General features: G+C 44.2%; 1 protein-coding gene across 5 annotated transcripts in view; it reads left to right on the top strand.

Annotated features, from left to right (window-relative positions):
- The window catches only part of LOC147638484 (uncharacterized), a 90603-nt gene that overhangs the window by 26535 nt on the left and 51781 nt on the right, over positions 1-12287 (top strand). For all 5 annotated transcript variants that reach the window (XM_086798392.1, XM_086798394.1, XM_086798393.1 and 2 more), the window contains exons 8-10: positions 116-180; positions 9565-9631; positions 9722-9904. In XM_086798392.1, coding sequence (XP_086654518.1) covers positions 116-180; positions 9565-9631; positions 9722-9904 — 315 coding nt within the window. The remainder of the gene's footprint in view (positions 1-115; positions 181-9564; positions 9632-9721; positions 9905-12287) is intronic.

The raw sequence follows: 12287 nt of genomic DNA, 5'->3' as shown, positions 1-12287 counted from the left end.
TAACAATGAAAGGAAAAGTAACATGACAGCTCACGTACTTGCGACATAGTCAGGGTAGTTGCATATTTTCTTATGGAGTAAGTATACACAAGTCAATGAATTATGGGATTTTCAGGATGTCACGGCCAAGCTAGAAGAGCAGGGGGATGAACGGATGCGGCAGATCAAGGAGAACGAGTTGTATGATCTTTTCCTTAAAGCCTTTTGGTGGGGCAATTCCATTGCATGTCTCTGTGATTTTTGCTGTTACAAAGAACCACCAATCAGTTGTGAAAAATTTGAACAAATAGAGGAAGAACAGTTTAGCATGTGATCAAGCCTACTAAACTATATAGGTAGCAGAACATAAAATGAGGCATACCAAATGGAGGGCCATTCAATTTTACAGAACTAAAAATTGACATGGAATCAAGCTTGTCAGTACAATAACTCAACAGTACGTGATGGATAATGCTGGAAATTTGTGGGTCGAACAGTTCCTGATGTGGCTGCTCCACTGGTTGGAGCGCTTCATGAGCTGCTTCTCATAGTGATGGAGAGAATGAGGGGGGGGAGATGAATTATGGGCAAACTAGTGAGCTGGTGATGGACTATGTGGTTGACTTTCGCTGAGGGTTCTCACGAGTTGCCATTCACCCTGATGGAGAGGAGACAGGGTTTTCTTTTTGGGCTGGGGGGGGGTGGTTATTGGTGGTTTGTCTTATTATAGAACAACCCACTGCCCTAGTGGCACCCATGCTGCCCAGCCTGTGGCTAGTTTGAACAGGCCTGTCACACTTTCTGGTCTGTAACATACGCTCAGCAACAACACTTAGTTCTTCTCTATCCCTCTAGTATTTTTATCCTTCTCGGTTTCGTTGTTGAATAGGCTGACTGATTGTTTGTAAATGATGGCTAACTTTAAGGCTCTTTGCATTTTTTAGAGGATTCATTTTGTGTTGTAAGTGCCTTGTGTTGAGATAGCGAGCTAAACTAGTGTTGCGGACATTGATGACCCGCTTGGGTGATAGCTTCCACACTTATGCCACTAGCACAATTGGTGAAATTATGATTGATATGCCGCTAATGGATGGCAGGCTGTGTGACAACCAGAGTTGGATTACTAGAGTATGGCATAGTTATAGCGTCAGCTCATATAGTCGGGTTCACACCATGGACCGACCATTGTATGTTATAGAGGAGAGTACTTTCCCTTATAGTATGTACTCTTATCTCTTTGGTTTATGGTTGTAGAGAAGAGAAGAAGATAGAATAAAATTCAGTCATCCATCTCTCTTGTGTGTGTGTTTGCTTCAGGACACCTTCGTGAGAGAATTGTGGGCAGATCTTTTTTGGCTATTTGGTAGCATTTTCCCCACTTTGCCAGAATATGATACTTTCATTGCATGGACTAGATTTTGGGTCCTATGGTTCATTTATCATGCAAGAAGTCAGCTGATCTTTGCTACACAAGATATTCCCTCTTGCTTTCTTTAGGAGATCTCTTCTTTTCTCTTTGGGATTCTTTTAACCTTGGAGATCTTTCCTTGAACCAACTACAAGTGTTCTTTGATTGCTTTTGAATTTTAGATGTCTCAAAGTTGGACAGTTGGCCTTGTAACTTAACTTATGTTTTCTGTATTTTGATTGTGGGTTTCTTTCTCTGCTTGGAGTTTCCTACTAGTAATATAATGTATTACAAAAAAAAGTGTGTGTGTTTGCTTGCATGGAACTCAATATATCCCTCTCCTCCGTAGTCTCTTTATGGTATCAGAGCTCCGATTCGTGTGAGAGCTCAGGAGGCAAGCAAGAGCAAGAACAAGGCAAGTAAGGAAGCGGTACGTGGATAAGGGTATTTTTATCTCTTTTCTAGTTTGATTTTGGAGCAACACCTTTGGTAGTTGTGAGAGCTACATGCAAATAGGAAGTCATTATCTCAAATTGAGGCATCCTTTTGGGTGGAGGAGGAAGACCTTTGTGAAGTGTCGATTTTGACTGTATATGTCCAATTTTTGGTTCGGTGTAAAGTTGTAGTAGAAATTTGGTTGTAGAACAGTCTATGCAAAGAATCTAAGATTTGCAGGCTGTTGGTGGATGTATAGACAAGAATAACTTCCAAGCATGGAAGTTTAGGATGACCAATTTCCTTATGGAAAAAGGATATTGGGAGTTCATGATAGATGATGAAAAGAAGCCAGAGATTGGTGACGAAAATCCCATCTCTCAGCATGTGTAAGTATATAAAGCATGGCATGTATTTAAAGCATGGCATGAAAGAGACAAAAAGTGTTGTATTGGTTGTTTGTTAGTGTGACAGACTCTATGATTGTGCATATACAGGATACATAAATGCCTAAGGAGGCTTCGGATACCTTGGTGAAGATGTACAACACAAAACACTCAAGTTCGGAAGATGCAGCTAAAGCAGGAGCTGCATAATGTGATCAAAGAGAAGTTGAGTATAAATGATTACTCAGTGAAGGTTAAAGGGCTTGCAGATATCCTTGTTTCTATTGGATCACTAGTGTCGGTGACCTGCAAAGGAATACCATCAGTTTTAGACCTCCATTGATGTTCAAGAGAACTTCTTGATTTAGGAACTGATTGCTCTTCTATATTGGGAGAGGTTATCTTTTGGAAATTCATATGAGCAGGCCTTCTACTCAAATACATGTAGAGGTAGAGGAAGATCATTACCTAGAGGCCAAGGTGCAGGCCGTTTTGGAAACAAAAATCATGGGCAGAAGCAACAATAGGAATCTAATGTACAAACAATTAGAAGAGGTCACTCTAGAGGCAAGGAGAGCCAGAGAGGCCGGGGGAGCCAGAGAGGTTGAGGTGGTTGGCAAAGACATCAAAATGCAAATAGCATAGAGTACTATTATTGTGGTAAACCTGGTAATCCAGGGTGCATGATAAAGGACTACTAAAAAAAGCAGAATGGTATCAAAAGTGGAAAGTTGCGGCAAGGCAACTATGCATCATCGAGTAATCAGGGTGATGATAGAAGTGAGGAGCTGTTTGTGATGCAGCACATGCTCAGCTTCATGACATGAGACGTATCAAAATCAAGATGTGAATTTTAGGCTTTAGCGCCTCTAATCACATGTTCAGTCATGGTGAGTGTTTTAGAGATGTGCAGAAAATTAAAAAACGAGGCTAGGTAGAAACAAGTGACATCCCATTGTGCATGTTGGTAAAGTGCCATTGTCTATGCAGGATGGCAAAATAAAGTACTTGGAATATGTACTTCATGTTTCAAATATTACGAAATATTTAGTTTCTGTTGGATAGATGGTTGAGCAGGGTCTGCAAGTGAGGTTTAATCCTCAAGGATGTTTTGTGGAAGAATTAAAAAATCATTGCCACTTGGTTGCAAAGGGTAATAGAAATGGCATGATGTTTACTTTGAATGTTAACATGCCTGAGGTGAAGGCAGTCATGTTTGCGCATGGGACATTTGTCATTGTAGATATTGACATATGGCACAAGCGTATTGGTAATGTGGATGTAAAGTGATTGAAGTCTATGTAGGTCCAAAATGTTGTTACAGGTTTGTTGAAGTTAAGGTTGATGGTATGCACAAAGTATATGAAGGATGCCAGCTTGGGAAGCAAGCCAAACATACTTTTCTGCATGAAAAGCACGTCAGTGCAAGGCCATTGGATGTTATACATTCTAATGTTTAGAGACCGACCAAGATTGCAATAATTGCAGGTTGCAGTTACTATGTTACATTCATTGATGATCACACTAGAAAAGTGTGGGTTTATTTTATGAAGGAGAAAAGTGAGGTGTTTGCTCATTTTTAGAGATTTAAAGCCTTGGACGAGAAGGAAAAAGGTATGTAGATTAAATGCCTAAGATCAGATGGTGGGGGAGAATATTTCTCTAAGAAGTTTAGTAATTTCTCGAGGGATGTAGGAAATCAAGAGGCAATTCACATGGAGATACACTCTGCAACAGAATGGTGTTACAGTAAAGAAAAACATGCACATTGGAGAAGTTGCTTGTGCCATGATGTCTGTAAAGAATATGTTGGATTATTTTTGGAATGGAGCAGTAGCAACTACTGTGTACATTATGAACAGGATCCCCATTGCAGCTGTTAATGGCAGCTACTGTGTACATTATGAATAGGATCCCCATTGCAGCTGTTAATGGCATGATGCGTGAACATATATTTACAAGCATAAAACGAGGTTTCTCTCACTTGAAAGTGTTTGGATGTATTGCATATGTGCATGTTCCTGATAAAGCGAGAATAAATTTGGATCTAAATCTTCATTGGTTATGCTTTGGAGCAAAAACGTTATGGATGCTATAACCCTACTACTTGAAACTACATCGGCTAGGTGTGAACTTCCTTGGACACGGTCTCGTGAACAATATAAAAGCCACACATAACAACTGAATGATACATGATTGCACAAGATAATCTGCAAAAGAGACAAGCACTGCACAATACACGAGTATTTGGGCCGTGAACGGGCTCTCTCCTCAATACTGAAGTATATAATGGGAATATTTAAATCTGTACAAAGTTCCAAGGGCTTGCCAGCCAGATAATCTAATGCAATGCAAGTGTCAAATCCCCATAGGATCTCCTTGTAGAACGCTCCTGGTACAAGACTCGAACCTGCATGAAGGGGGTGCAGGCCTGACTCACCTCCCAACCTTGACAGCCGTGGGCAAGCCCACAAGTCTTGGTTGTCCCCATCGAGCCACGAGCTGAGCTAACTAGATGAACGTACTGACCAATCTATACCTCGTGACGTCCCATACCGCCACGAAGCTACCCTTGTGGGCCTCGAGATTGCTGCCGGCCTCGGCTACATAAAGCAGGTGCACGTCTGCACTAGATCTAGGCTCCTGACCATAGAGCTCTCACAAAGACACGCGAGACTCTATACGACTAATGACTAACCTTGGCCACCCTTTTATAGGCTCTTGGCTAGTCATCGGGCGTCCACACTTGGGCGCCCGCCCGTCCATACTTGGGTGCCCGCCCATTAGTCTATCCCTAACTCAGCTCGCCAATCAGGCTGCCTAGCTCCAAGCTTCCCTAACCTTGAAGCTAGTCTTGTGTGCGTGTAGCACACGGTAGATACGCACTGTGCACATGACATACTCCCCTTCCTCTAAGAGCTCACTCCTGAGCTCACTAAAAAGCCAGGGTAATCTCTTTGAAGAGTAGTCAATGTCTCCCATGTAGCGTCCTCCTCAACACGATCCTTCCACTTGATCTTGTCAAATCCCCATAGGATCTCCTCGTAGAACGCTCCTGGTACAAGACTCGAAACTTGCAAACAAACCATACAAACATGAAGGGGGTGCAGGCCTGACTCACCTCCCAACCTTGACAGCCGTGGGCAAGCCCACAAGTCTTGGCTGTCCCCACCAAGCCACGAGCTGAGCTAACTAGATGAACGTACCGACCAATATCTACCTCGTGACGTCCCATATACCGCCACGAAGCTACCCTTGTGGGCCTCTATTGGGGACTACTTTTAAAACCAATACAAAACAGTCTTAATGTGCTAGAATATCAACATGACTAACCTTGGCCACCCTTTTATAGGCTCTTGGCCGGTCATCAGGCGTCCACACTTGGGCGCCCGCCCGTCCATACTTGGGTGCCCGCCCGTTAGTCTATCCCTAACTCAGCTCGCCAATCAGCCTGCCTAGCTCTAAGCTTCCCCAACCTCGAAGCTAGTCTTGTGTGCGTGTAGCACACGGTAGATATGCACTCTGCACATGACAGCAAGTATGAAGACACGTTACCTAAACATAAATGTGTCGGAGTAGTTTGTCGATGCCGGACTTGTCGAATGAGTCTAAATAGCCTAGCCACTAGTCTCATACACCTAGAGGAAAGTGAACGCGAAATTGTCATTCGGAGGCCGTGCACAAACATGCACTCTCGCGCTAGAGCGTGGCTCACACCCTTGTAGAGATTGTGGTTCAAGCCTCCCTGGTACGAGTACACAAACAGGTGCTGTTACGTGGTGTCAATAGTAGGTACTCAAATAGGTACACTTGGTGCCGGTTCACAACACCTACATCTGGCATTGTAGATGTAGGGTGATATTCAACCGTACTTGCAGATACTTTTTAGCTTGTACTTGCAGGTACAGTTAGGGTTTCATCTTGTACTTGCAGATACAATTAGGGTTTTAGCTTGTACTTGCAAGTATAGTTAGGGTTTCAACATGTACTTGCAAGTATAGTTAGAGTTTCAGTTTGTCTTGTAGGTACAGTTAGGATTATAGCATGTACTTATAGATACAGTTAGGATTTCACCTTGTACTTGCAAGTGCATAGCCATCATTAGGCAGGTACACTAGGCAGCTACAACAGATACATTGGGTACACAGTCAAGTATAGTACGCCGCTACAACAGTTACAACAGGTACAGAAGGCGTCTACAATAGGTGCAGCAGGTACAATAGGCAACAACAACAGGTACAATAGGTGCCTACAGTGGGTACAATAGGCACATAGCCAGGTATAATATGCGGCTACAATAGGTACATAGCATGTACAATATGCGACTTCAATAGGTACAGAAGGCAGCTACAGCAGGTATAGTAGGCGGCTACAGCAAGTACAGTAGGTGGCTACAGCAAGTACGCAACAGGTACACACTGAAGCTAGTTAATTTGCCGATAGAGAGCAAGGGGGGATGCGCCAGCTGCCAAATGTGTGATAGCATTGGGGAGAGAGAGAGAGTTGTGAAGGAAAGTTGGTGGAGAGGAGGTGGAAGGGGTCCAATCCCCTTTTGTCACGTGGCAGTGCCCTTAAGTACAGGGTGGGCACTGCCCAAGCCATTAACTGGCCTCACGTGGATGAGAAAGGAGGTGAGGGTGCCCACCAGGCTGGCTGGACAATAGTTATGGAACTGGGCCTCGGACACTGAAAAGAGGAGTAGGATTAACATGCTAGTATTGTAACATGCATCATAGCAGGCACTCACACGAAAACAAGTCATGTGAAATTAGATTCAAGCAAGCATAAATGCATGCACTTGCATTATGCAATGGTTATATCTCCCGTTCCTGGAACTTGTAAAGAGCAGGACTTCTCGAGCATGGAATTGGCTCAGTGGGAAGTCGAAATTGGGATCCTTGAAGACTGACACTGGTTCCACGCCTTGGCCACACTACGGGTGTCACGAGACATGGCCTCCCTTAGGTGATGTGAGTCCTGGCCTCAGTACGAGCGACACGAAGCTCCTTGGCCTCCCGTACCTTAGTACGAAATAGGGGAGAAACCACTTGGGCGGCCAAATGGTGACACTACTCTTGAGACGCAAGCAAGTAGAGATGTTGTCTTTAATAAGATGAGTACGTGGTATGCACCAGTGAAGGCATCGGAAGATGTAGGTGCAAGAAGTAATGATGCTGTCCCACAGTAGAGCAGCAAACACAGGTGCTTAGTGGACCAGGAGAGTTCTCTAGCAGTGGATCTACTATTAGTCCATGGTCACGCAGGTTGAGGACATATGTAGGTACACAATCATGCAAAGGGAAGGAAAAGGTAGATCAATCTTTTGTGCTTGATTGGCTGTGAGCAGGGCCTTGATGAGAAGCTTGGCATCCCAACAGTGGTTACTCCTGGTGCAAGAAAAGGTTGTTTTGAGGACACTTGGTAGTAATCTAGGTGTACGCAGGTCTACGAGGGTTAGATACCCTGTTGTGACAGGTTGAGATATGATGAGTATAGAGTCCATCATTATGCTTACATGGTTAAAGTAATACATGAGTTGGAGCTTACTTGTGTTGAGCAGGCACAAATGGAAAAATGCCATGCATGAGGAGATGGTAGCATTGGATGCAAATGTAACATGGGAGTTAGTGTCTTTGTCTAAGGAAAAGAAGGCAATTGGACGTAAGTGGGTGTATAAGGTCAAGCATAACTCGGATGGATCATTGAGCAGGTATGAGGCAAGATTGGTTGCGAAGGGTTATGCGTAGATCTATGGCATTGACTATGAGGAAAGATTTAGCGCAGTTGCAAGAATGGCAACCGTGAGGGCTGTCATTGCTATGGCTGCATAGCAAAGGGTTGGTCTGTACATTAGATGGATGTAAAGAATGTCTTCTTGTATGGTGATTTGCAACAAGAAGTATACATGATGCAGCCATGGGGTTATGAATGCACACCGAGATTTTATGTCTAGGTTACGCAAAGCCTTGTATGGCTTGAACTAGGCACCCAAAGCAGAAGTTTGAGATGAAGGATTTGAGTGAGCTGTGGTATAGAGGTAATGAGATCACCTCATAGCATTTTGTTGTTGCAGAAGCAATATGGCTTGGACATGTTGTTCATGTATGTATGATAGGTTGTAAGCCTATTTGAGTGCCATTGGAGTAGAGCACAAAGCTTTCCACAGATACACGTGAGCTTTTGGAGGACCCCACTATGTACATGCACATAGTGGGTAGCTTAATCTACATGACCATTATTAGGCGAGACTTGAGCTATGCTGTTGGACTTATGAGTCAGTTTATGCGGGCCCCATCAAGCCACACTTAAATATGGCTAGACAGATTCTTAGGTACATAAAGTCCACAATTGATTATGGAATTTTCTACAAGGTTGGCATAGAGATACAGTTACATGGGTACATAGATGCTGATTGGGTTGGTAGTGTCGCAGACAAGAGATCTACTAGCGGCTTTCTGTTTTCTTTTAGGAGTGCCGCTGTGAGTTGGAGCAGCAAGAAACAATCGCCGGTTGCCTTGTCAAGTACAGAGGCAGAGTACAAAGGCGTTGCTATGGCAGCTTGTGAGGTAGCTTGGCTTCGGAAGCTTTTTGGTGATATGGGTGAGCTTGTAGATAGGGCCGTTGTCATTTATTGCGACAACATGAGTTGCATACAATTGGTCAGTAACCCAACCTATCATGCTACGACGAAGCACATTGAGGTGCATTATCACTTCGTGAGGGAGACGGTTCTAGCAGGTGATGTGGATTTAGTATATGTCAGCATAGAAGGATCAGGTGGTTGACATCGTCACTAAGGCATTGGGTACAGAGAAGTTCCACAGGTTTAGGAACTTACTTGGAGTTGTGGAGTAGAGCTCGAGGAAGGGTGTTGAGATATCGAGCTCAACTAGTGCTACGGATATTGATGATCCGCTTGGGTGATAGCGTCCGCACTTATGCCACTGGTACGGCTGGTAAGATTATGGTTAATATGTCGCAAGGGGATTACAGGTTGTGACAGTAACGTTTGGTGGATTACTAGATTATGGCATAGTTATAGCGCTAGCTTATATAGTCGGGTTCACACTATGGACCGACCATTGTATGTTATAGTAGGAGAGTACTTTTCTTTATAGTATGTACTCTTATCCTTTTAGTTTATGGTTGTAGAGAAGAGAAGAAGATAAAAGAAAATTCAGCCATCCATCTCTCTTGTGTCTTGTTTTCTCTTGTGTGTGTGTGTGTGTGTGTGTGTTTGCTTGCATGGAACTCAAGCTCTTGCATGTTAGGGTTGAAATCGGTTTTAAGTTAGATTGCACTCTTGTATTCACTTAACTTAAACATCTTCATATGTCGATTTTATGCTTTACACAGGTTGCAGGAGAAATTAAGGCAGTTTACCCAGCAGTATGAGTTCCAGGAGCAACAGTATGCACAACAGGTGTGGCCTCTCTTATTTTAACTCTCCTGTGTCAAGTCTGGCAAGTATTAGATGCAAAGCCTTCGCATTAACCAAATTGAGTTGGTGCAGCTTACGGCCAAGTCCCTTGAACAACAGCTCTTGGAAGTAAAGTTGAAGCAGCAAGAGGAATTACGCAAGCAAGGAGAGGCGAAAATTGAACTTTATACTGAGCAGATTACACAGCAGCTTAAAGCCGAGCAGGATTTGAGGGGACGACTTGCACTCTATGGGGACAAGTTTGAACAATTTCAGGTAATTGGGTTAAGATTAACTCAAACTTGCCCAGGGGCGAGTAGCCTAGTGGCGAGGGCTAAGGTTTTCACTGCATGGGCCTGAGTTTTAACCCTCCTTAGGCTATGGTTGTGGGTGCACTATTACTTAACTACTATAACAATCTTTCAAATGCAAAAGGGAGAAGCTTAAACTTGCTGTCTGAGTTGGATGATTGGGGATTAACATTAGCTTGAACTTGAGAGAGAGAAAGAAGAAAGTTCTATGAACATCTATGAAAGACCAAAGTGTCTGTGAAACCAGAAGTGTTACAGTGTATCCATGAAGTAGGCATCAATGTCTGCATATAGGCTTTCCATGCCCACTGTCTGTGGAGGGGCACTGCTGCGTCTCCAGAGGATCTCAGATCTGAAGCTGTTGAGTGGAGCATCTCCTTGGACTGATGGGTCTCGGGCATCTAGCTTGCTGCACCTGGATCGTTTCTGTCTAAGGAGACACTTGGGGAGGCGGGGTGGTATTGCTAAGGTGCGCTGCCTGGGCAGTTGGGTAGGGGCATGCAGGTTAGAGCTCTTTTGTGGTTTGCCGGTGGAGGCCTCCATCTTGGGTTGGAAGAAAGAAGCTTGTGATTGAGGTGTGAGGCATTTGGGGTTTGCATCTGTGCCACTATGCATAGTTGATCTCTGTGGCGATGCAGCTAAATCAGATAAGAGTCCCTGGCATCGCTGGTTTGGGAAGTCAGTGACGTGAGGCAGTGGACGAAATCCATCCCTGCAGAGGCAATGCAACCTCGCTGGTATCTCATAGTACACTGGGCATTTGAAAAGGTAGTGCCCCCTCAACCTCTGCTGAATAGAATCAAGAGATCCTGTTCTCCCTAGCAATGCCCTCTGCTCTCCCAGTCTCCACACGCAGGTGATGTGATGAGACCCTGATCTAGCTGATTGCAATCCTCAGGCATGTGAGATGTGTTTGCGAAGATAGCCAAGATTCTAAATGAAGCCATCCTGTGTGATCCTTATTGAACTTTCATTTCTCCCTGGCATCGCTGGTTTGGGAAGTCAGTGACCTGAGGCAGTGGATGAAATCCATCCCTGCAGAGGCAATGCAACCTCGCTGGTATCTCATAGTACACTGGGCATTTGAAAAGGTAGTGCCCCTCGACCTCTGCTGAATAGAATAAAGAGATCCTGTTCTCACTAGCAATGCCCTCTGCTCTCCCAGTCTCCACATGCAGATGATGTGATGAGACCCTGATCTAGCTGATCACAATCCTCAGGCATGTGAGATGTGTTTGTGAAGATAGCCAAGATTCTAAATGAAGCCATCCTGTGTGATCCTTACCGAACTCTCATTTCGAGCCTGATATAAGAGCTTGACCACTAGATGACAACCTACATCAGTCTGTCAAGGCAAACCCCCCTTGCGCTAAGCAGGGGTAAAAAGGGGACGATGGAGCATTACAAAAATGGAAACACACAAAATATTTAATTCAGATTTTGGGGGAGGCCACCTAGTTCATGGACGGAGGGGGCACTCAATGCATTGTTTTATACATCTGGGTATACACTGCTTCTCTGCGTGAGCCAATTGGCTACACCCACTGTCCATTGCTCAAAGATGAAACCTTCGCCCAGTCCTTGACCACAAAGGTGTGTTTGTTTTCTTTGAGTACATCTGCCATCGCAGATGTCACAGCTATTTGATTTTCTTGGGAGAAAACATGGTCCACTAGCATCGATCTCTACGAGAGCATAGTGGCACCATATAGGATAGAGGGAGTGAGGAGAGTATCCAGCAGTGGGAGAGCCAGCTGGCAGGTTGTTGACAAGAGATCCAAGCAAGGCAACACATACAATTTCAGATTTTTTTTCTTCAAATCCAGTGAGGAGGGTGAGATGAGCGATTCCACAGTGGTGTCTACCATGCTAGTTGAGCATCTCGAGGCAGAGGAGCTAGTTCCAGTGCCCGCAATTCTCGAGGAGGTAGTGGCAGAGACATCATTGGAGATGGTAGGTCCAACATGTTGGGATCAAGGTATTGCTTGCGTGTGTGTGTGAACCACCTCCTAGAGAGAGTGGTAAGTGTCTTGTTTGTGTGTGAATTTTTTATAATAATATTTAGATATTTGTGTGTGCCTAACATAAGTAGTGATGTCACCAAGGCAACCTTTGTAACCTATAAAAGTGCATCTGCTTCATTGAAGAAATCAATCAATAGTCCCATCATTGAGTTGTATACTCTCTCTTTCCAAGAGCTTTGTTCTCTCTCTAACCTTCTCTCCTTCACTATTTATTTTTTACACTCCATAGCCATGTATTTCTTCGACCCTCCATAGCTGCAGCTCTACCATGAAATTCAACATGGTATTAGAGCTCTAGGTTGATATTGCCTCGAGCGTTAGCGC

Source organism: Cibotium barometz, chromosome 5 (assembly GCF_041138505.1).
Source record: "Cibotium barometz isolate CiBa-2024 chromosome 5, ASM4113850v1, whole genome shotgun sequence".
Taxonomy (NCBI): domain Eukaryota; kingdom Viridiplantae; phylum Streptophyta; class Polypodiopsida; order Cyatheales; family Cibotiaceae; genus Cibotium; species Cibotium barometz.
This window is presented reverse-complemented; position numbering and strand designations above follow the sequence as displayed.